General features: G+C 36.9%; 1 protein-coding gene across 1 annotated transcript in view; it reads right to left on the minus strand.

Annotated features, from left to right (window-relative positions):
• LOC132543278 (multiple C2 and transmembrane domain-containing protein 1-like) overlaps positions 1-27615 on the minus strand; it is a 57874-nt gene that overhangs the window by 26608 nt on the left and 3651 nt on the right. Inside the window, exons 2-4 of the mRNA XM_060206761.1 lie at positions 21885-21990; positions 17373-17595; positions 9165-9276 (exon numbers count right to left, since the gene is read on the minus strand). Of these exons, the coding sequence (XP_060062744.1) occupies positions 9165-9276; positions 17373-17595; positions 21885-21990 (441 nt within the window). The remainder of the gene's footprint in view (positions 1-9164; positions 9277-17372; positions 17596-21884; positions 21991-27615) is intronic.

Consider the following 27615-nt stretch of genomic DNA (forward strand, 5'->3'; position numbering starts at 1 on the left):
AGAATACAGGTCTGTGTAACAAACAGATACCCTATGGACCTTGTAACAAAGAACAGAATACAGGTCTGTGTAACAAACATAGATACCCTATGGACCTTGTAACAAAGAACAGAATATAGGTCTGTGTAACAGATAAACAGACACCCTAGGGACCTTGTAACAAAGAACAGAATACAGGTCTGTGTAACAGATAAACAGACACCCTAGGGACCTTGTAACAAAGAACAGAATACAGGTCTGTGTAACAGATAAACAGATACCCTAGGGACCTTGTAACAAAGAATAGAATACAGATCTGTGTAACAGATAAACAGACACCCTAGGGACCTTGTATCAAAGAATAGAATACAGGTCTGTGTAACAGATAAACAGACACCCTAGGGACCTTGTAACAAAGAAGAGAATACAGGTCTGTGTAACAGATAAACAGACACCCTAGGGACCTTGTAACAAAGAATAGAATACAGGTCTGTGTAACAGATAAACAGACACCCTAGGGACCTTGTAACAAAGAACAGAATACAGGTCTGTGTAACAGATAAACAGACACCCTAGGGACCTTGTAACAAAGAACAGAATACAGGTGTGTGTAACAAACAGATAACCTAGGGACCTTGTAACAAAGAATAGAATACAGGTCTGTGTAACAGATAAACAGACACCCTAGGGACCTTGTAACAAAGAACAGAATACAGGTGTGTGTAACAGATAAACAGACACCCTAGGGACCTTGTAACAAAGAACAGAATACAGGTCTGTGTAACAGATAAACAGACACCCTATGGACCTTGTAACAAAGAACAGAATACAGGTCTGTGTAACAGATAAACAGACACCCTAGGGACCTTGTAACAAAGAACAGAATACAGGTCTGTGGTCTGTGTAACAGAATAGGTCTGTGTAACAGATAAACAGACACCCTAGGGACCTTGTAACAAAGAACAGAATACAGGTCTGTGTAACAGATAAACAGACACCCTAGGGACCTTGTAACAAAGAACAGAATACAGGTCTGTGTAACAGATAAACAGACACCCTAGGGACCTTGTAACAAAGAACAGAATACAGGTCTGTGTAACAAACATCGACACCCTAGGGACCTTGTAACAAAGAATAGAATACAGGTCTGTGTAACAGATAAACAGACACCCTAGGGACCTTGTAACAAAGAACAGAATACAGGTCTGTGTAACAGATAAACAGACACCCTAGGGACCTTGTAACAAAGAATAGAATACAGGTCTGTGTAACAGATAAACAGACACCCTAGGGACCTTGTAACAAAGAACAGAATACAGGTCTGTGTAACAGATAAACAGACACCCTAGGGACCTTGTAACAAAGAATAGAATACAGGTCTGTGTAACAGATAAACAGACACCCTATGGACCTTGTAACAAAGAACAGAATACAGGTCTGTGTAACAGATAAACAGACACCCTAGGGACCTTGTAACAAAGAATAGAATACAGGTCTGTGTAACAGATAAACAGACACCCTAGGGACCTTGTAACAAAGAACAGAATACAGGTCTGTGTAACAGATAAACAGACACCCTAGGGACCTTGTAACAAAGAACAGAATACAGGTCTGTGTAACAGATAAACAGACACCCTAGGGACCTTGTAACAAAGAACAGAATACAGGTGTGTGTAACAGATAAACAGACACCCTAGGGACCTTGTAACAAAGAACAGAATACAGGTCTGTGTAACAGATAAACAGACACCCTAGGGACCTTGTAACAAAGAACAGAATACAGGTCTGTGTAACAAACAGATACCCTATGGACCTTGTAACAAAGAAGAGAATACAGGTCTGTGTAACAGATAAACAGACACCCTAGGGACCTTGTAACAAAGAACAGAATACAGGTGTGTGTAACAGATAAACAGACACCCTAGGGACCTTGTAACAAAGCACAGAATACAGGTCTGTGTAACAGATAAACAGACACCCTATGGACCTTGTAACAAAGAAGAGAATACAGGTCTGTGTAACAGATAAACAGACACCCTAGGGACCTTGTAACAAAGAACAGAATACAGGTCTGTGTAACAGATAAACAGACACCCTATGGACCTTGTAACAAAGAACAGAATACAGGTCTGTGTAACAGATAAACAGACACCCTAGGGACCTTGTAACAAAGAACAGAATACAGGTCTGTGTAACAAACATCGACACCCTAGGGACTTTGTAACAAAGTATAGAATACAGGTCTGTGTAACAGATAAACAGACACCCTAGGGACCTTGTAACAAAGAACAGAATACAGGTCTGTGTAACAGATAAACAGACACCCTATGGACCTTGTAACAAAGAATAGAATACAGGTCTGTGTAACAGATAAACAGACACCCTAGGGACCTTGTAACAAAGAACAGAATACAGGTCTGTGTAACAGATAAACAGACACCCTATGGACCTTGTAACAAAGAACAGAATACAGGTCTGTGTAACAGATAAACAGACACCCTAGGGACCTTGTAACAAAGAACAGAATACAGGTCTGTGTAACAGATAAACAGACACCCTAGGGACCTTGTAACAAAGAACAGAATACAGGTCTGTGTAACAGATAAACAGACACCCTAGGGACCTTGTAACAAAGATCAGAATACAGGTCTGTGTAACAGATAAACAGACACCCTAGGGACCTTGTAACAAAGATCAGAATACAGGTCTGTGTAACAGATAAACAGACACCCTATGGACCTTGTAACAAAGAACAGAATACAGGTCTGTGTAACAGATAAACAGACACCCTAGGGACCTTGTAACAAAGATCAGAATACAGGTCTGTGTAACAGATAAACAGACACCCTAGGGACCTTGTAACAAAGATCAGAATACAGGTCTGTGTAACAGATAAACAGACACCCTAGGGACCTTGTAACAAAGAAGAGAATACAGGTCTGTGTAACAGATAAACAGACACCCTAGGGATTCAGCAGCATGAATTTATCATCTGAGAAAATTAGGATATATTTCATAATTTTGTTCTAACTGTCAAATGTTTCAGAACTCCGTTTTCATTTTCTTGTCATGAATTCATAAAAACATAGCAGTGAAAGACTGCTGATAAATTGGATTCAACATTCAGAGGGACAGTAGCTCAGTATGACACTGATATAACTAACCAAACTTACTCCAGGGTTCCTTACTGTACCTAACGGCATAAGAAGTCTGATAGAATTATCTGAATCCTATGCACAGACTACCACTGGACACAGAATGACTTGATAACGATTTTATCACACCATTCAAGATATTGAAAGCTGATTATGTTCTGTAACTCCTATATGTATTACTGGAGTTCATTTGGCATTCATAAGCAAAGCAATGAAAGCAGGCTTTTATAGCCATATATCTATACAGTCGAAACTCATTATCTCGAAATTCAAGGGATCGTGGAAAATATTCAACTTATCCAAATTTAGACTCCAACAAAGTGTCCAAATGAGGCTAATGATATCAGTTTCCTGACAATGACTACGGTTAAACGAAGTGCGATAGCATGGTATTCCATGTTACAAATAGTGTAATTTAATCTGTCATTTGAAATTACAGATATAGATTATCAGTTGGAAATACTTTCAGCACAGCATTGTCCAAGCAATAAATATAGCAAATTGCCCGGCCACAGTCCTTTGGTAAACAAGTACAAAAATTAGTATCTCTCAGAATTGTCAGATTTCGCCAAAAAGTTTGTACTAGTTTGATGGTTTTGTTTTCATCGTTTCTACAGATGCATGCAGCTAAGCTAACTGTTTTCATGTCTTGTATAAGCATGATACTTGTTTAAAGTACAGGTAAGTCATTGCTATAGGATGGCGACAATAATTAAGAAGCTAGCCTATAACTGGATAAATGAAGTGGTAATTAATTGTCAGAAAACATGTGTTGTGTGGACTGATACACCATAATTAGCCATGTGTTACACACAGGTGACATTTGACTCTGTGTATGTATTGACTGGTATCTTCGGAAGACATGCTAATGTTCAGACAAAAGCTAACTTTCAAAAACAGTAACTGACTTTTCTATTACTTTACAATTGAAGGGTTTAAAAATCACTTTGACTCAAAAGAAATGTTCACTAAATGAATTACGAGTCAACCAAACTAAAATTAGAATTTTGACTAAGTATACAGACAATGACTAAGTATACAGACAATGACTAAGTATACAGACAATGACTATGTATACAGACAATGACTAAGTATACCGACAATGACTAAGTATACAGACAATGATTGGTATACAGACAATGACTAAGTATACAGACAATGACTAAGTATACCGACAATGACTAGGTATACAGACAATGATTGGTATACAGACAATGACTAAGTATACAGACAATGTATACAGACAATGACTAGGTATACAGACAATGCCTAGGTATACAGACAATGACTAGGTATACAGACAATGACTAGGTATACAGACAATGACTAAGTATACAGACAATGACTAGGTATCAGACAATGACTAGGTATACAGACAATGACTAGGTATACAGACAATGCCTAGGTATACAGACAATGCCTGGGTATACAGACAATGCCTAGGTATACAGACAATGACAAGGTATACAGACAATGTATACAGACAATGACTAGGTATACAGACAATGACTTGGTATACAGACAATGCCTAGGTATACAGAGACTGACTAGGTATACAGACAATGTATACAGACAATAACTAGGTATACAGACAATGCCTGGGTATACAGACAATGACTAGGTATACAGACAATGACTAGGTATACAGACAATGACTAAGTATACAGACAATGCCTAGGTATACAGACAATGACTAGGTATACAGACAATGACTAGGTATACAGACAATTACTAGGTATACAGACAATGACTAGGTATACAGACAATGACTAAGTATACAGACAATGTATACAGACAATGACTGGGTATACAGACAATGCCTAGGTATACAGACAATGACTAGGTATACAGACAATGTCTAAGTATACAGACAATGACTAGGTATACAGACAATGACTAGGTATACAGACAATGTCTAAGTATACAGACAATGACTAGGTATCAGACAATGACTAGGTATACAGACAATGACTAGGTATACAGACAATAACTAGGTATACAGACAATGACTTGGTATACAGACAATGCCTAGGTATACAGACAATGACTAGGTATACAGACAATGACTAGGTATACAGACAATGACTAGGTGTCAGACAATGACTAGGTATACAGACAATGACTAGGTATACAGACAATGCCTAGGTATACAGACAATGACTAGGTATACAGACAATGACTAGGTATACAGACAATGCCTGGGTATACAGACAATGACTAGGTATACAGACAATGACTAGGTATACAGACAATTACTAGGTATACAGACAATGACTAGGTATACAGACAATGACTGGGCATACAGACAGAGTAATGAAGGTAAAGTGTCTTGGCTGTAGGACATTTATTCACAAGAAGCTTCTTAATGACTGTTATATCACACAGTTAGATTTTGATCATGACAGGACATTATAACTGATACGGATGAGTGAGCGGAAGTCACAACAATTAAGAACTACTACAACAATGGTGAAAAGTTATTGTGTTTGAAACATTAAGCCACTTTAATGTGACCTTTATCTTCACCTAGGAAATGCAAATTACGTTAAACAAATGAAGTAAGTCCACAAGTTTTCAGGGAAATTTTGACTGGTTACAATGAAGAATGTAAGAACAATTTTAGTCAAATTACATGAAGGCTATTTAAGTTATCAGGGGCCACTAACTCTATTCCAAAACAACTACATACAATTCACTATTTTCACATGAGAATTTCATTCTGTAGTGTCCCGGAGAAGCTACAAGTGCTAAACTACACAGATACAGAGAAGCAACTTGACCCTGGACAATTCCTGAGAATTTACCAGACAAAAATATGTAACTAAAATTACATTAATATATAGAGTGATAAATCTACAGTTCTTTTCAAGTCCTTTTCAACTTTATTGCTAAAAACAATGGATCCCATACTGTAAAAATTCAAGTATTTGTAGAACCTCTAGGAGTTCCATCTAAATTCTATGAGTACAGGACTTGGAGCTTGCACATAGATTTATCACTGTGCATGTTTTCCAATTATAGAAAGTGCTTTGTAAAGAGAATTAAATTTCAGAAGTGCTACAATAACATTATTCCTACCCTAACGCTTACATTATTCAACTGCTCTATCATTTGTCTAGTCTACCGATTAGGTAAGTCACTGCGGATCAGTCAGGTTACATATACTTATAATATTAACGTCATTCCTGTTTTAATTATGCTTTCCAAGTTTAAGACTATTTTCAACGGTAATGAATAGAATGTATTAAAAAGTGTTGTTTCAAATTACAGTAAAGCTTTCCCATACTTAAAATGAAGTAAAACAGACCTTCAGAGGAAATGCAAGACCTTGAGTACATAAAATTTATAACTTTGGTAAAGTACCTCAAGACCTTCCATCCAAATGAATCATTTACTTCTACTAAATCTGGGATTAGAAAATCAAGTTGACCCCTTTTGGCCTCGCCCCTTAGCCCCTGGAACTTCAAAAGAAATTTGAAATATAAAAAAAATGGTTTATGTTGGACCGTGTATAACAATGGACCAAACACAATAGCTATAGGTCATCCTGATCGTTCGGGTCAGATGACCTAAAGACTGAATGCAGATTACAAGGTTCTGTTAGAACTCATTTTTCAAAAGGATACATTAGACTGATTTGTGTAAAAAATCTTTAGTATTAGCTACAGAACTATAATTAAAAGCCCTCTCTAATTTCCGTTTTACACAACATTGTGCACTTAATTTCATTCCAATCAATCTCAGTAGAAATTGAATACCTTTCACTTTGTTTTTCCAGTTCAGGCATCTCAGCTTTCCACATTTATAATTAAAATGAAACCTCAGAGTGTCAGTACAAACCTCAGAATTATCTGCTTATCCCTTGTTTACGATTGCAAAACAAGTTATACCAACTGATAAATATATAAATGACACAGATGAACTACGGTTTGGAAACTGGAGCATTTTGGGGAAAACCCATATGGTTAGGCAAATGACCCAATACCTTTTCACGTTTGGTCAGGAAAATGAACCTTTGTTGCCTTGGTGACAAGTGAGAGTATGTGATCACAACGTCACCTGACCACTCCTTCAGTACTAATGATGTAAAACTTGAAAGCAACTGCCATAAGGAGGTTTAGTATAACATTGCATCTTAGTTACAGAAAGAGTCACCATTTATTTATGGTTTCCACCAACAGCCACAAGAATTGACTAATTTAAGACAAGGGTTTGGAGATGGAAACAATATTCAATACTATCATGGATAATTGCCCTGGACTGGCCTAGATTACTTCAGAGGTCTTCTTAATTCTCTCAAGAGATATCAGGATCAATATATAAGACCTGCCACTAATTTTTAAACGTAACAAAATTATTCATGGGAGACGAAGTCTACACACAAACTTACCTACAGGTGACCACAGGTCAAGTGAGTCGATCTAGCTACAGGGAATGACCACAGCTTTATAAGGCACAGGTAGATCATCAAATAACTACAGGTACTACATGTATTGTTAGATTACCAATAATGACCCCCAGGCAATACAAACCAACACTATTTTATGGACAATAATTCAATCTCGACAAATTATCTTTGAAGCAAATGCAAAATGAATGCCAGAAAAAAATAATCACCATTACTTTACTTATATAAGCTAAAAAAACCCATAGATATATTTTCTAATATTGTTGACAAAATTTGGTCTGACTATCATGGTTTTAGTAACATCGTATATCATACAATTATAACCTTTTAATGAGGTTCATACATGATTTTATTAACCTAATAAAAAGTACTAACCCAGGACAATGTTTGATTGTTTAAAATCACATGGCACTATTTCAGCCAATAAGAAAGTGTGAAAATATTGTTTTATAATCAAAAGTTCTAACATCAGACAGATTGAAGCTGCAATTCTTTGGTAAAGTGCATTAAGTTTGTACTTCATGATAAATTGTTATGTAAAACCCAATAAATGTTTTACAGTTGATATTTAAATAGTGTAGTCTCAACCTATGCTTTACACTGCTGGATTTCCATGGAATGCCTTCAGAGCTAGCTAAACTGACACAGAATATTCCCTAGAACCAGTGAATGTTCATGTTGGTATCATCAATCATGGTATTCCTGTCTCCTTTTAAAGTTGAGTATGAAGTTTACACATTAAAATCTGACATCTTTATAATGAAGGCCCTGTAAACTTCATACAGTCACCTTATCCTAGTGCAAAGCCATGTATCATAATATCATTGATCGCTTAAACAAGCTTCAGCTTCTCATTCTACAACTGTAATTATAGTGTATTGTCACCATACATGAGATACAGTCTATTGGTGGTGCTATGTATGTTGGTGTAGAAAGAATGTAATCTCTCCAATGGAGTCCTAACCATACAGTGACCCTCCCCTACATACCCTCACTCATCAGTATTCCTCTCTTTTCCCTAGAGTCCATCACACAGCCAGGGACATGTGTGACACTCTCCTACATACCCTCATGAGTCAAAACCCTCTCTTTCCCCTTGAGACTAGCAGTCTGAACATCCATGCTCACATGACAACATAATGTCAGTAGAACTGACATTTATTTCTAAAGCTTGAACGGAATCAGTCACTATTCTGATGTATGACAATGAACCTTTTATTTAGAATCAGTCCTGCACCATTAAATATTAAAAATGTTGCTATATTCATACTTTAGTCAAGGTCATGAATCCTCACAGGACATGATATCAATAACCTTTGTTCTCCTGGATGGAGGTACCTGAGGGGTATTACTCTGTGAGGAAGCCCCAGTACCCTGGGAAAACCCACATACCCCAGCTCTTATTTCATGCCTTTTCACATTCCGATCAGAGAAGCAAACACCGGTCAATTAGGCAAAAGATAAGTTTTTTTGAAACCCAATTCAGGTTCAGCACTGTAGTAGAAATAAAATTTTAATGGATTTATTGCCATACAATTCTTGTTACTGTCCGAGAGCGACAACAAGGTATCTAGATCATTTAAGACAACCCCTTAAACAGAGAAACTGAGGTATAAACTTACTGTTTCCTTTTCCTGGATGGTCTTTGGTACCAATGTACATTGTAGCAGGAGATAGCCCATGTAATTCTCATTCTTACCACCGTCTGCCAGTGCCAGCTTAAGATCTGTTGCCCTGAAATAACAAGTACACATATCAAATCTATGCCACTAAAAACCTGTACATTTAACATTACCATAAATTATTACAAGCAATCCATTGTCTAAATATTGGAAAGGATTTCTTTAAAAAAGTAGGGTATCAGTGGAACTTATTAATGCTCCACAAAAATAACTTTATTGCACACCTAATTTTAACAAAGGTCAATAACTCTGGAATTAAGGGCTTTGGCCCTTAATTTGATTTACTGCACATCATCTTAGTATGACCAATGTATACACCTAGTTTCATTGTTCTAGGATAGATAAAAACAAAGCTGTGCTCTGTACAAAAAAGTTTTAACAAAGGGAAATAACTCTTTAATTAAAGGGTTGCAAGCCCTGTATTTGGCGCACAGCACATTGTCTTAGTATGACCAATGCATACCCCAAGTTTTATCATCCTAGTTTAAGTGCAAGCACAGTTATGCTCAAAACACAAAATATAAAGGACAACAAGAGGCCCAGGAGGCCTGCATTGCTTAACTGGCTTATTCAGATATTCAATCATTTAACAAGGAATTTCAAACATGACAAAGAATTTCAAATATGACAAAGAATTTCAAACATGACAAAGAATTTCTGAAATCATTTTCCTACTGAGTTCAGGGCTATGGCCAAACACAGGCCAGATTCACTATTCATAAAAATTGTTTCTGACCAAACTTGGACAATATTCTTGTACGGAAGGATTTTTAAGAACATAACATTTCTCCAATTTGGCCCCACATTTCTAATATGTCAGGCTTCTGGTTGAGGTTCCTTTGAACTAGGTATGCTTCAGACTACATATCAAAACAGAATCAAGGTGTTCTCACCAAAGATGGATTTTAAAGAATTTCCTCAATTTTCACTATTCCACATTGTCACAGTATGGCCAACGTATACATCAAATTTCATGAATCTTACGTTACTGTAGGCAAGTTATGCTGTAGACACAAAAGGATGGAATGCAACTTTATGCTCCCTCAAAACTGTTTTGGATTCATAAAATTTAAAGGTTTAATTCTACCTACAGAATGATTAATGGTTAACAGGGGACTTAACTCTCATGGGGCAAGAGACCAACTTCTGTATGGGATACTTGACAACCTACAAATTGGAATCAAACTATGTACCAAAGAGATCCAAAACCAAGGTTTCCTTAGTGACACTCCACCATAACAAGAGCTACCCACAGCTTGCATTGTAGGGAAGCGGTCATATGTATGAACCAATGGACTAATGACAGACTGAGTGATAGACTGGTAGAAAATTACTTAGATTTTTCAGGTGTATGGATCCATAGAATGTCTGAGTGACTGATGGCTTAGACATCAATTAAATGGATGAAAAATTGACTAAATATTGTTGTGAGATTGAATAAACAGCTCAGAAAATGACTGAATAGATAAAAAAATTGATGGAATGGCAGTGAGATTGAATAAACAGCTCAGAAAATGACTGAATAGATAAAAAAAATTGATGGAATGGCAGTGAGATTGAATAAATAGCTTGGAGATTGACTGAATAGATAAAAAAATTGATGGAATGGCTGTGAGATTGAATAAATAGCTGTAAGACTGACTGAATAGATAAACAAACGACTGATTGACAGAGAGATTGAATGAATAGCTGTGAGACTGACTGAATGGGTTGTTAGGTTGAATGAATGACTGAGAATTTACTTAATGGTAGATGGATTGACTGAATGGTTGTGACATTGAATGATGAATGGAGTGTAAACCTAAAGTCTCCCTTAGAGGTTCCTGCAATGGAACTGCCAAGCAATACACATTTAAACAATGTCAAATGTCATCAGTCTAATGGAGGATACTTTAACTCATGTCAAAGAAATATCAAATATTTAGTCAATGAATAAAGACTATGGAACCCATCTGTTATAATAGCTTCCTTGAATGTTATTCAATTGTTAAAAGTCCCTGATGCATATATTCCATGTTCCATCAAAGAGGACCTAATGTCTCTAGAACTGGATTATCTGTGGCAAATGATATCTAAATATGAACATTCCCTCATCTAGAGACATATTTGGCCATTGTCCAAAGGAGTGTCCAGAAATTCAGCGTAAAATTGCAGAATTTCCAGTTGTTATCTGAGAAAGCTGCATTCCTAAATTACAGAAAGTGTCTATGCAGGCCTTATCTTCTCTGTGTTCATAAAGAAGTATGATAAACTGTCATATTTCTATACAAACTGCACTAAAACACGACAATACATTGGAAGAAACTATTATGCCTCAAAATTCATAAAAGGTTGTTACATACAATAGAGATGAAAGTAGAATTATCATCCTTAGCAAAAGAACCAGACGAGCATAAATAATAGTACAAAGAATAATGCTGTAGGTTAGAGGGCCACATGGGCATCGATTTACTCAGATTTATAAATGGCCCAGACGTTCATACAGAACTGCGTTTGTAGTGCTTTTTAGCAATAAAGTAATCCTAATAAGGTGATATGAACTCATCGAGGATCATTTCCACTGATTGTGGAAGTTCTATGATGCTTTAACAAAATCTTTACAAGGTTAGGCAATCTTTATGCGACACTGAAAATCCTTAATGGGGATGAGAAATCCTTGAAGAGCTCAAACAATACTTACTGAACAAGTGCACATTATGATTAGATTTCAATTATAATGGGAACACAATGGGTTGATAGAGGTCAGGTAGATTTCTGTTACCATGGGAACACGATGGGTTGATAGAGGTCAGGTAGATTTCTGTTACAATGGGAACACGATGGGTTGATAGAGGACAGGAAGATTTCTGTTACCATGTGAACACGATGGGTTGATAGAGGTCAGGTAGATTTCTGTTACAATGGGAACACGATGGGTTGATAGAGGTCAGGTAGATTTCTGTTACAATGGGAACACGATGGGTTGATAGAGGACAGGAAGATTTCTGTTACAATGGGAACACGATGGGTTGATAGAGGTCAGGTAGATTTCTGTTACAATGGGAACACGATGGGTTGATAGAGGTCAGGCAGATTTCTGTTACCATGGGAACAAGATGGGTTGATAGAGGTCAGGAAGATTTCTGTTACAATGGGAACACGATGGGTTGATAGAGGTCAGGTAGATTTCTGTTACCATGGGAACAAGATGGGTTGATAGAGGTCAGGAAGATTTCTGTTACCATGGGAACAAGATGGGTTGATAGAGGTCAGGTAGATTTCTGTTACAAAGGGAACACAATGAGTTGATAGAGGACAGTTAGATTTCTGTTACAATGGGAACACAATGGGTTGATAGAGGACAGTTAGATTTCTGTTACAATGGGAACACAATGGGTTGAAAGAGGTCAGGTAGATTTCTGTTACAATGGGAACACAATGGGTTGAAAGAGGACAGATTTTTTACAATGGGAACACAATGGGTTGCTTTAGTTCCTTTGACATGGGATGTTCTAAAATTGATGTTATTTCCTTTCCTTGCCATTTGAATAGCTTTATAACCTTTGCAATGGATTTAGTTTTGCTGCTATTTAAATAGATTGGAGACTTTGGGATGTGTGTTACTGAGGAAATGCTTATTGACTTTTTAATTTTACACAGGTTTGTGACATTGTTCCATTTCACTTGTGGTACCTTCTCAAACCCTTTTATTTCTTTATATAGGTGAATAATGCCAATAACTTTCCTGTATGTGAAGTTTTGTTGTTTACCATGTTTTTAGAGAGGCAAATTTCCAATATTCCTCTGAATGTAGACACACAAAGTTCCAATGTTTCCCCTGTCTATAGCCACAATATTTCTATATTTTCCCTGTGTTGTTTGAATGTTTACATTTTCCCTACCATGTTTTGAGACACAAAAATCCAATGTTTTCCTTATATTTTGAGACACAAAATTCCAATTTTATCCCTGTGTGTTGACACAAAGTTCCTATATTTGTATTTTGTTCAGAGACACAAAGTTCTAATGTTTTCCCTGTATGTAAAGGCAAAAATGTTTTCCAAATGGGTTGGTGCAGTGATTTGCTGTTAGCTCTTGCTGACTAAAGAATAATCCTTCAAACTTTGTTGAATGTATTGTATAAGAAAGAAATGCCATGATGCTCAGTTTCTGACTCAATAAACAGACAAATCCATTTGTCAGTGACAGTTTTGGTGCTACACAGCCTTCAGAAAAAATATATATTTGTAAATATTATAAATATTTCTTAATAAGAAAGAACAGTTTGGAAAACCTGAGGTGACAGGCAGACATTAGTGACAACTCCCAATGGTAGAAATCAACTTGAGCGATGTTTGTTGAGTAGAGACCAGACTACGTACTGTCCAATCTAACATAAATCATACACCAGACAGGAAATAATTAAAACATCCCCTTCAGACAATGAGGTCAAGGTCAAATGGTTAATCAATACAAAAAGCAGAATCAATGCTAACCAAGTCATCCCAAAGGGGACAAGAAAATTCTGGCACAAGTTGCTCAAAGCTTGGTTAGAGTTAAACAGTGGTCAGTGAAAATGAAATAAATGAAGCAACTGAAAAAACAAGAGAATTCAAAACAAAATCAACACTTAAACAAGAAGTCCATAGGGCCAATATCGCTCACCTAGCTTTGATTCTCTGAAATTGCTTTATCAAATTTAAAGGAAATGGAATTCTAAATAGCCACATAACTGCGAAACCATTCAATACATCCTTCGGACCAAATTCAGACAACATCCTGCTATTCCTGCAGGAGAAGGGTTTTAAAGAGATTGTTCTATTTCCCCTATTGAGCCCTGTCTTTTCCATCACAGAAGGCCGAGATTCATTGTCCAAGAATGCTTTCGAGAAAATTTGAGCAAAATTCCATCATTCCTACCGGAGGATTAGGATTTTAAAAGAATTTGCTCTTTTTCCAATATAGGGTTCTGCTCCTTCCATCTCAGGGGGCCAACACTCACTGTTTATACAAAATTGATTCCCATTCACTGAAAAATGCTTCAGACCAAATTTGGGCAATATCCATTCATTTCTACAAAAGGAGTTTGATTTTTAAGAATTCAGGCTATTTTAAGGGGTTTTTTCTGTCTCTCTTTTTCACCATCCAGACAGGTCAAATGCTAGTTTATAATTAAATTTTACATGAGCAATATTCCAGCCAAAACACTTATGTAAACAGACTTATCTAGTCACAAAGTAATTGTTTTCTTTCGTCTGTCTGCCAAACATTTAAGGCTGAAGTTTAATCAATCACATTTGGACGAAAGAAGCAGAGAAATTTGTATTTTTCTTAAACATATTATAAAACCCTATTTCAAATAGAAGAAAATGCACCTAACATTTTAACTTTCTATACCCACAATCTATAATACCTACTGTAAGTAGCAAAGATGCTACAAGTCAATTTGAGAGAAAAATCTTAGCTACATTTGTATTTGAAATGTCAAAAATATTCCTTTTTACTCTTCTGGGTATACTTTAACCCGTCCTTGTAATAAACATATAGTAATAAAATGTTTAAACTGTCTGTCCTTGCGATACATATATATATATATATACACATGCAGTAATGAAATGTTTAAACCAATCAGAAATTGAGATATATTTAGATCACTACTGACAGGCACCAATCAACTGCCAGAATCTAATCAATAATTTGCACAGAAATCCCAGCTGGAGCTTTGAGTTATCGTTTTGTCCCTGAGAGCGACGTCCTATCTACATCTGAACACCTGATCTCATTTCATGTACATGATTGGGAACAACTCTATGCATATCAAACCAAATTAAAGGAAACTTGGATAACTTGCATACAGTTTAAAATATTAGGACACTTTGATATACTGGGCTTCTCATAAATAATTGAAAATTTAATGAGAATCATACAACTTATTATGGCAGATTGTATTCCGCACCAGCTTACCTCAGTTCAGGTTAAGAATTGGAAGCTTTAAGAATGTCTAGAACAGAAGAAACTATAAATTGTCGTCTTGAACACCTCATGACCTGGAACCAAATCTATCATGTTAGCAACAAAATGCTATGTGTGACTTTTTCTTCACTAACGCTCTCTCCATCTAAAATCACCATTAGTGCAATAACAGATTTGGCTGAGTATTCCGCCTCTCAGATACTAAAATGTCAAGTGTAGTTTAATCCAGAAGGACTTTAGTCCCTGATATGCTGATCTAGCACTTTACAAACCCTTGTTCTGACAGAAAATCTGCACAGATGACGGCCAACCAGAGAAATACGACAAAGAATGGCTAGGCCAGATAATGCCATTATTGTAGATTGTAACTCACTATTAAGGTCACAACGGGGACAGCATGACAAACATTCCTGATACATTAGTGTACAATATTGACATTTCTGCTAGACCAAACAGCAGAACTTTTATGCCTTCTTATTTCTAACAAAACCACAGTAATGTGAGGTGGAAAACGGCTGGAGACACAGAAAGTATAGGAGACGAGTGTGTAACAGTCAGATGTGGGGAATCAACACAAGACCAAAACGTGATTGCAATGTCTACTGTAACAGAGTTTTCAGGAAATATGACACTGAATGAAAGATATCTAGAAGGATCAGTGTACCTAAACTATGAAATCAGATTGCAACACAGCATGTCAGCCATTTTGCTTGCACGATTAAGTACTGTTACCAAAAATAACTTATCGGTACATATTATGCAATTGAGAAATATTGATGTGCAGCACTTTATGAGAAATAGTGATAACAATATTCAAGTCCAAGACAGCCTCCTGAAAAGGATACAGAACAATGCAAAGGTTACAGAGAAATCTTGGCAACCAATTCCATGTCGGCCATTTTGTAAATATGATCTGCTCAACCCTTAACTATGGATCAAAGAGAACATATGAAACTTTCAGCACTTCTCAAGAAATAACAGTAATGGTTTGAAGAACAGAATTGTGACCACAGACAAAGGATAAATTGATCAGTCAACCATCTAAAGATGATGAGCTAACAATCATCATTACGAATGAAGAACAAAATATTGCCATATGAGAAAGCCACTGAACAGTCTTTATGTTATCTTCCTTAAAAGGTTCAAACTAGAAAAATACCTTTAATCTACTACACAAAGACTTTTGTATTTATTTTCAGTTTATGTTTCTCAGGAAACAGGCCTGACTGTGATGTTGGAGTGGTGTCTTTGTGCAAGACACGCAAAGTTGTTCAGGACAGCGTACGATGGGCCTCCTGTATGTTGTTCAATAAAGTAGCCATCACCTACTACAAAGAGACTGCTTGGCTGTTCTCTGGGTGATACAAACAAACGAAATTATCTAATGTTTCATCACAACTTTGATTTTGTTAATCAGAATTTAAACACTGATTCAGCTGTGTTTTATGTTCTTTTGATGAAAAAAATACACTATTGTTGAGATCTGAAAATGATTTCTGGCATTTTGTCACCCAAACCTTAACAGCTCTTGACTTCAAAGTAAATAGGATTCTGTTCTGGTTGATAAATATGTCTGTAACTGAGATCAGGAAATTGTATAGATCCATTATATCGATATGAATATACACAGTAGTTCCTGTATATGTAGTTAGCAGAGAAATAATTACAGTAATATTAGTCTGGTTTTTAAGGGTGAAAAATAATCTAGACTCCTCAATGGGCAAGGTTTGATATCCTGGACAATTATCTGTCATATGAAAGGTCTAAGAGAAATAAAGGTTGAACTGAATGATAAAAAATAACCACTGTTTGGGTAGCTGTACATCAAGTTTGGGGTGGGTAGTGCAGTGGTAATGCACTTGTCTTTATGGGGGTCACCTGGGCATTTAGATTCCTCCCACAGCAAAACCCCTCTAGCAATCCCTCCCAACAGGACACAGAAGAGTGATTTATATAAGCAGGTACCTTGGTTTGTATTTTTTGTAAAATCAATAAAAGTGTCAAAGGTTAAAAGTGCTAATGGTTTTTTCAAAATGTCAAGGCCAAATTCAGTAAGAAAGGTTATGGTGCAAGTTTGACAGTTAGTGCGAATATTGATCGAGGTAAAACTTATGTGATATCTACGCAGCCACAGCTAATGTCAATCAATGAATCAATATCAATTACCTTTTTTTACGTATCACTAAGGGTACTTACGTATTGAGTTCCAGTGTGGTGAGATCAATCTCGGCTGACCCCATGGGGTCGTCACTAATGCCTCTGTCATAATCAAACACTTTGACATTGACTGGTCGGTACACATCCTCTATTGGAATGGATAGGCGTTCATCCCACTGGGGATTTAAGTTCTTGTACACAGTCTTAGATTTGTAGTGTTGCTTGCTGCCGACTTTGAACTTTACATAAGGGTCACTGGTACCTGTAAGGTCAAATGAAATAAATTAATATTGACCCCTACAAAACATCTTCACTACAGACAGGAAAGTATTATACCAGCATGACATTATCAAAAAAAGAGATATTTGCAATGAGAACTGTGCCCTGAACATCCTCAAGAGGATTAATATAATATTGTGGTATGATTGCTGTAGGGGATATAATGCTATATCTCATATCAGATTTAATAGGTATCTACAGATTATCAGACGCTAATCAAGGCACCTAAATATTGCACAGAATTCTTGCAGCACAGCATATAATAACAGGTTAACCAGCAACATTTGGTAACTTTGTTTATTGCTGCTTTACATCCTATTAACAGCCAGGATCATTTAAGTATGTGCCAGGTTTGGACGGTGGAGGAAACTCCTTGTGCCTAGAGATGAACCACCAACCTGTGGCTAGTACCTATGTTAAAGGGGAGTCACATTGAAAATCACAAACACCAATGGTCTGTAGGCACTGGGAATTTTAGGTAGAAAATTGATTCATAATGGTAATGTAAATCTTACCTTGTTTTTATATTTTTCCTCTAGATACTTATTCAAAAATTTCATGTAAGATTTGTCAAATTACCAAACAAATTTCATATTTGTAACAGTATGGTTGAAAATCAGGCCAATGGAAACCCAAAATATACCTAGAATATTTTATAAATTATGTAAATAATCAGACACTACGACAAATTTATTCACCCAAACCAAGGAGTATATGTGGGAAATTTCATTTGTTCGCAGGTAACCTTTTCCTAAGTTTTCATAAAACATGAACCTCAGACAGATATGACGGAAAACATTTTCTATAAACATTACAACACTAATGAACTGTCACGTACAATGCTTGTCATAATCACTAACACAATTTTCATAATATTTCAACAACATCAGTACAAACAGACATATACAGAACCCTATTGTTTGTTGTAATTGAACATGGAGGTTCCCGCCTACGGAGTCTGACACGGTGAGGAGAGTGCTTCAATAACAAATAGCTCAGAATTTAACAATTTTCCTGTCACACGCGTGCTGAAAAGTAATCGTACCAGGAGTTGGCTCAGGAGATCATTATTGATATGTCAAGTCATTTGGTAGAAAATTCAATTAGATCAAGTCTGTCAGCAGACTGATTAGTAGATCCAATGGTGGGATTGATATACCTTGATGTGTTTTATAGCTGTGGAGGTATGCTAAGTTAACTTAGTACTGCCAAGTCGGAGCAGCCTGGCTTTATGGTGATTGCTCAATTCTATTTCTCATGGGGTGCTAGCAATGGAATTTACAATTTCTTCAATAATGATCTAAATAATAAAAACAATTTATTTCACATCTTTTAATAAACAAGAAAAGGAGTTACAATTTTTCATCATTACAACAATTTTTTACTCTAGACATTAAATGCAGTTTTTTTAAATTTTGTAAAATATTGATTTTTGTGGGGTTTCTTAGACAATATTTAATACAAGAGCAAAATTCAATTCTCTTAAATTGAAGTATACCCCATTATCTGGAAAGAAAACTCTGTATGATTGTAGAGACATTCTAGGTATCAGATCTTACCATACTACAATACATGAAATCAATTAAACAAAATATTCCCTTCAAATGTAAACACTACAGTAGGTACTTTCTTTCAATACAACATTAGTTTTGGTGTCAGTTTCAATCTCAAAACTAAATTTTCCTACATTTATCAGGCTTCAGAACATAATACTGAGCTCAGACTGATGGTTTTAACAAATTGGTACAAGTGAACACTCGAATGATAAAGAAATGGTGTGTAGCGGTTTCACACTGATCTCCATCAATACCACTTCTCATCTCTGTCACTCACACACAATCAAGTCTCATTCTGGGGCTGTTGCTATGTCTCCATGTCTCTTGTTCTATTTTTCTGGGATTTTTTAGTTAAAAACCTTAAGGCAATATGCGAATAAATTATAGAGGCCACACATCAAGACCTACCACAGCAGTCCCTAACTACCAGGTCATAACCTTTATATAGTCCTACATACAGACCTACCACAGCTGTCCCTAACTACCAGGTCATAACCTTTATATAGTCCTACATACAGACCTACCACAGCTGTCCCTAACTACCAGGTTGTAACCTTCACATAGTCCCACATCAAGACTTACCACAGCTGTCCCTAACTACCAGGTCGTAACCTTCATATAGTCCTACATCAAGACTTACCACAGATGTCCCTAACTACCAGGTCGTAACCTTCATATAGTCCTACATCCTGACTAACTACAGCTGTCCCTAACTACCAGGTTGTAACCTTTATATAGTCCTACATCCTGACCTACCACAGCTGTCCCTAACTACTAGGTCATAACCTTCACATAGTTCTACATCCTGACTTACCACAGTTTTCCCTAACTACCAGGTCATTACCTTCCTGTAGCCACACCCACACTTACCACAGTTTTCCCTAACTACCAGGTCACAACCTTCCTTTAGCCACACATCCTTACTTACCACAGTTTTCCCTGACTACCAGGTCATGACCTTCCTGTAGCCACACCCACACTTACCACAGTTTTCCCTGACTACCAGGTCATGACCTTCCTGTAGCCACACCCACACTTACCACAGTTTTCCCTAACTACCAGGTCACAACCTTCCTTTAGCCACACATCCTGACTTACCACAGCTGTCCATAAATACCAGGTCATGACCTTCCTGTAGCCACACCCACACTTACCACAGTTTTCCCTGACTACCAGGTCATGACCTTCCTGTAGCCACACCCACACTTACCACAGTTTTCCCTAACTACCAGGTCACAACCTTCCTTTAGCCACACATCCTGACTTACCACAGCTGTCCATAAATACCAGGTCATGACCTCCCCATAGCCATTAATCCACACTTACCACAGCCGTCTATGACTTCAAGGTCAGAACTTTATTGTAATAACTCATCCAGACCTACCACAATACTCCCTTACTACCAAGTTATGATTTTTCCATAGTAAACATCTAAACTTTCGACATCTATCCCTAACTACCAGGCCATGACCTTCCTGTAACTACACCACACTTACCACAGCTGTCCCTAACTACCAGGCCATGACCTTCCTGTAACTACACCCACACTTACCACAGCTGTCCCTAACTACCAGGCCATGACCTTCCTGTAACTACACCACACTTACCACAGCTGTCCCTAACTACCAGGCCATGACCTTCCTGTAACTACACCCACACTTACCACAGCTGTCCCTAACTACCAGGCCATGACCTTCCTGTAACTACACCCACACTTACCACAGCTGTCCCTAACTACCAGGCCATGACCTTCCTGTAACTACACCCACACTTACCACAGCTGTCCCTAACTACCAGGCCATGACCTTCCTGTAACTACACCCACACTTACCACAGCTGTCCCTAACTACCAGGCCATGACCTTCCTGTAACTACACCACACTTACCACAGCTGTCCCTAACTACCAGGTCACGACCTTCCTGTAACTACACCACACTTACCACAGCTGTCCCTAACTACCAGGTCATGACCTTCCTGTAACTACACCACACTTACCACAGCTGTCCCTAACTACCAGGTCATGACCTTCCTGTAACTACACCACACTTACCACAGCTGTCCCTAACTACCAGGCCATGACCTTCCTGTAACTACACCACACTTACCACAGCTGTCCCTAACTACCAGGCCATGACCTTCCTGTAACTACACCCACACTTACCACAGCTGTCCCTAACTACCAGGCCATGACCTTCCTGTAACTACACCACACTTACCACAGCTGTCCCTAACTACCAGGCCATGACCTTCCTGTAACTACACCCACACTTACCACAGCTGTCCCTAACTACCAGGTCATGACCTTCCTGTAACTACACCACTCTTACCACAGCTGTCCCTAACTACCAGGCCATGACCTTCCTGTAACTACACCACACTTACCACAGCTGTCCCTAACTACCAGGTCATGACCTTCCTGTAACTACACCACACTTACCACAGCTGTCCCTAACTACCAGGTCATGACCTTCCTGTAACTACACCACACTTACCACAGCTGTCCCTAACTACCAGGCCATGACCTTCCTGTAACCACACCCACACTTACCACAGCTGTCCCTAACTACCAGGCCATGACCTTCCTGTAACTACACCCACACTTACCACAGCTGTCCCTAACTACCAGGCCATGACCTTCCTGTAACTACACCACACTTACCACAGCTGTCCCTAACTACCAGGCCATGACCTTCCTGTAACTACACCCACACTTACCACAGCTGTCCCTAACTACCAGGTCACGACCTTCCCGTAGCCACACTTCTAGTACAAAGAAGGAATGTTGCATCAAAGCCTGCTGTCTCTGTCTGATGTTTAGTTCCTATAAAAATATAAAATGAAATTCATAAGCTAAATATGAGGGCCAATGGTATATCTAAATCATTAAGATATCTATGGTGCAAATGCCATTGAAAAGTATACAGAAAAGGTTAGAAATGATATCCTTAACACCAAGTCAGGGCTTATAAATTCTCAGACATCTGAATTGATAATATTCCTTGTGTAAAAGAAATATTATTGTAATTTGGAATGTAGTGACATTCAAAACTAGCAATACTTGTCGATCAATTAAAAAATAGAAACAGCAGCAGGTTGTTTTGCATGTTTGGCTGAGTAGTTGTGTTGAATTGTTAAACTCTCTATAATTATAACACACAAATGGAATCGTCATGGAAACCTGTATATATCTGAAAAAGGGTTTTTGCATAAATTTGAAGAATACCGAATTGTAAATCATTCTGGTTTTGAAAATTTTCCTGAAAAATGAAAAAAGACAGACCACAGACATTGGCAATATGCTGCTGTTTTTTACTTCCATTTTACAACATAAAAGTATCATAAACTGACGATCATTGATTTTGATTTCCTTTTCAGAAGATGTTTACTCTCGGGATTGTTTGTGTATGTTGTCATGGAAACATAAATGTATTACAGTCATTGTCTGAAAATCAGAATGCAGCCAACATTATGAGGGCATGAAAACAGGGCAATATTGATTGCTTTTAATCATGGGTATTTCACAGGAAATTAAACCATCATCTACAGATTATGTACGAGCCAAATAAAAATGACAATTCATGCATGCAGAGAATATTACAGACATGGACTGAATTAAAGCATTTTCAATTTTCATATGTTGATATGCAATGACAAAAACCCCAGTCAGTGTTTAAGTAGAATGTCATTATGTGAGACAGGTATTGCGGGTAGTATCAATAATTTACAGCATATGTCAGAGGAAGATGAAGCACAGAGAGTATAACAATAACACAAATGTTGTAAAGTTCTAGCTGGACACACTGAAACTCTAGATAAAAAAAATATTATATATGACATTTTTATATTTCTTTTCAGAACTGAAAATCATTTCAATCTCTTCTATGAATATTTATGAAGACAAATTGTAATGACAGTGATTCATCATTATGCAGGATAGATATTCTGTATATAAATAATTCAAAACAAAAACAGAAACAGCATGATTAATAGCCAGTAAGAAGTCATCAGAGTAATCTGTCTAGACCACATGAACCTTGTGTTGAACACTTACCCTCTGTCTTGATAATTAAAGTAATCTGTCTAGACCACATGAACCTTGTGTTGAACACTTACCCTCTGTCTTGATAATTAAAGTAATCTGTCTAGACCACATGAACCTTGTGTTGAACACTTACCCTCTGTCTTGATAATTGTAATCTGTCTAGACCACATGAACCTTGTGTTGAACACTTACCCTCTGTCTCGATAATTAAAGTAATCTGTCTAGACCACATGAACCTTGTGTTGAACACTTACCCTCTGTCTCGATAATTAAAGTAATCTAGACCACATTAACCTTGTCTTAAACCACAGCCACTTTAATTGTCTTGAACCATATTAACCTTGTCTTGAACCAAACAACCATTTTCATGAACTAAAATAATATTGTCATGAACAAAAACAACTAATACAATGTTGTCTTGAACCACTGCAACCATGTCTTGAACTAATACAATGTTGTCCTGAACCACTGCGATCTTTAGATAATTGTCTATGGACACCCTTCCTTCCCATATGGTAAGTTATCCATAGAAACTTGTCTTTGCAGGATCATTGATGAAAGCCCTTTCCTTTTGTACATTTTGATGTTATCTATGGAAAGCTTTCCTTCCAGCTACAGGTCCATGGACAGTTTCCCTCCAAAGAAATTATCCAAAGAAACTCTTTGAAATGCATGTGATGAACTAGAACAAATTGTTCTGACAAATCATCTACATATATGTCATCTAGGTAAGAGCTGCCTTTTTCAGTATTTATCTTACTAAAGAAGGCTGAAACCAAAACCTTGTAAGCATTCCAACTAGTAAACCATTAAATCTCCCCCCAAAAAATCCAAATAGACAACATATTTGCATATTGCAAATATGCAATAATTTAAAGGTGAAGGTCAGAGAGACTCATATGAACATGGAGGGTTGACAGGTTTGACTTACCAGCTGGTGGACCAGAGACACTGATAAGCAAACATGTTTATACTGAACTAGGAACAGACTGTACTAAAACTTGTATACAAGATGTCCAATCCACACCTAAACATTTCAATATGATTGCACTACATAATTTATCCTTACTGTAGGTGAAAGTTTTAAAAGGGTCACTTACAACATGAATTAACTGTTTAAGTTTGTGGAATGTCTTCATCAGCATGACTCTTGTTTGTCCGTCACTGTACCAGTGCAGTTGACCTGTATACCTAGGCCCCTACAGGTTAGTATACAGCCGTACAAACAATAATTAATTATTCTAATCTAGTTCCAATCAGCAGGGTCAAAACACGATATCGTCTGTCCACACCTGGTTGTACACACCTGAGTTACCTGGTGTATATACATGTAAGAATCCAGTTCTCACACAGGTAAACAAAATTCTTATATCACTTCAGAAGTGAAGATGTATGTCCATAAAAACACAAGACAAATAAAAGAAGTGGTTTGCAGATTGTGATCCAGCTATTTCATGATCAGCATTATGAGCCTCAAGGGGTAGTTTACCTCACATTACTTATACAGACAGTAAGAAAATATCACTCCTCATTATGCTCATAACAGTGTGATAAAAGAGGTGAGATAGGAGGTCAGTCTACCATAACAATCATGACTGTATTATAAAACTGGTCAGGGCAATCACACGAGGAGTGAGAAGGGCCAAATGTACAGCTGTAGCCAGTATGTGTGATACATGTGTTGATTTAATTAAGTCACATTATCATAAAACACACAGGTATGACATGAAGATGTATTTAAAACCCTTAACTTCAGCATGAACTTCAAACTTTCTATTGGCTACTACAAACTGCCATGAATAACAATTTCAAGATTTCATAATATGAAGATAGCGATGTTCTGGAGGTTACAACAAATTTTTTTACACAATGGAAAACACACTGGTACAATGTTGGCATTGGTAACAGTGCTCTTAAAAGGGATGACAATACATCAAAACCTCGATAGATGACCATCGGTGATTTACCTCCTCTTTGTATCAATAAAAACATCATCCAAAAGCCTTTTACAAAGGACACGACTATACACTGGGGAACATCTCTTATTAGTAAAAGACATTATTCTATTAAGAAGGACATTACACTTCACAAATGGACATAACTCTATGCAAAGAGACATAACTATATACAAAGGGACATAACTCTATGCAAAGGGATGTAACGCTATATGAAGGGACATTACCCTGTACAAAGGGAAATAATTATATACAAAGGGATATAACTCTATACAAAGGGACATAACTCTACAAATGGACTTTACAAAGGAACATAATTCTATACAAAGGATGTAACTCTATTTAAAGGGATATTCCCATGTAAACACAGAGAAATAAGTTTTATTCAAAGGGATGTAACTCTATATGAAGGGATATTACACTGTACAAAGGGAAATTATTATATACAGATGGAAATAAAAAAGGTGTATAATTCTATGCAAAGTGGCATTATACACAAGGGCATGACACGATACCAAACTGCAACTATGATATATCTATCATAAGTTATGATCTCTCTGAAATGAAGTTGAGATATTTCTATAGCAAAACCAAAATATTTTGTCTTTCTGTAACAAAGCCTACATATTTCTTCTCTCTGTAACCAAGTAGCCAAGAAACAAAGTTGAATTATTTCTTTAATGAAGCTGTCTATGTTTCATTGTTATTCTGTCTGCATCGTAGCTACCAGAGAGGTTCATCCCAATACATTTGGTCATAATCACATCACCAATACTTCTGGTGTTCTGGCCCTTCAAATTAGACATTTAAATGTGAGGCTAACGTTGTTTGACCATACTTGTTAGAAATAATTTAATATGATGCATCCCAGCAGGAAAAGTGAAAACGGACACAAAAGTATTCACCAGTACCAGCTATCAAATCAGGAGACTTTTCTGAGACCAGTACAGCAATATAATGATGAGAACTGACAACAGTTATAGGAGAACTGACCTGTCTACAGTAGAAAGAACTGATCTATAAGGCTATGATGTTGTTCTACTGTACATGATTCACAAATCAGCTCAGTGCAATTCAAATCTTACAACAGCATTTTAATCATACATACATAATTTGATGGCAATACATATTACACAAACATAACAATATGTTGCACAATTCCACTACCCAGCGTCTTCAGACTAAGTTTAAGCCATATCATTTTTATGAGGTGTACATTTTCAATTTCTACGCAAAATTCAGATGTCAAACTCAATGATTTAAAATATGAGATTTTAGTAATCAATTAATATTCACAATTATCATAATTATCTAAACATCACCACACCATATGAGAGAACTGATATAGGACCTGGCTTGTGATGATAACTGACATCACGGTAGTCTTGAATTGCAGTTAATATTATTTAATGGTGTGGAATAATATTCATTAATATCATATCATTTTACAAGACAAATTTTCAACATTAATTTTTCCTCAAATACTACTAAAATTATCAACACATTTACTGAAATAATATCATAACGTCCCTAAGGTATTGATCAGAACAAAGGAAATTTCCTGAAACTTCCCCATACCATGTTCATAAACTTTAATCAACTTCACTTTCAACTTTGCAATGGCAATATGACGTGACTGAAACACATTTAGTGAAGTTCTTGTTTGGAAACTGATAAAATCCATCAATATTTTGATACAGGGAAAGCGGAGTGTAAACTACACACAAACAGAAGCCTTTACTTAACTACCAGGCACGCTTTTAGCCATCATGAAAACAAGAATGTTTTTCCCTTTGTTGACTATTTCATAATTTGTCAATCAGGAAAACATAAAGTTTAAAGTCAGGTAATGTTATTATAACCTTTTAGAGTGAAATCAAAACTGGCAAAAGCCATAATATTGATGGGGGGTGAGGAGAGGGGAGGGTGGGGGTGGGGAAGGAGGAGGGGTGAACATAACTTGAACTTATGTTTCTATTCCTTATGTTTCCTCCTTTTTATTCTTGTTGATATGAGAAAGTTATTCTTTTACATAAAAATCCAACCGACAAAATATCTATTAGGAGTCTATGACTATCATTACATATCTTGAAAGAGAATTATAGAGAGGACCATACACACTGCCATATTCTCTATCACTTTCCGCTGTGAAAATAAACACTTTTTTAGACATATCTAAAGTTGACAGATAAAGTGATTTAAATATCCTTTCTCCCAGAATTTACATCTTTTATTAGATCATGGGTTTGACCCCACCCCCTCCAAAAAAGGAAAAGAAGGTCTGAGAGATTATAATGAGAGTAATAATGGCCATGTGCACTGTATTACAGCTCAGGTGTTCACCCGTTCTGATTCATTCCCATCGCTGCCATACGTCAAACAAGGGTTCCTCTTCCGCAAATTTATCATCAAAATCATCAATATGAAACAGATACTTTTATGAAACGTA

This window comes from Ylistrum balloti, unplaced genomic scaffold (assembly GCF_031769215.1).
Source record: "Ylistrum balloti isolate Yb309-2 unplaced genomic scaffold, AGI_CSIRO_Ybal_v1 Utg369752, whole genome shotgun sequence".
Lineage (NCBI taxonomy): Eukaryota > Metazoa > Mollusca > Bivalvia > Pectinida > Pectinidae > Ylistrum > Ylistrum balloti.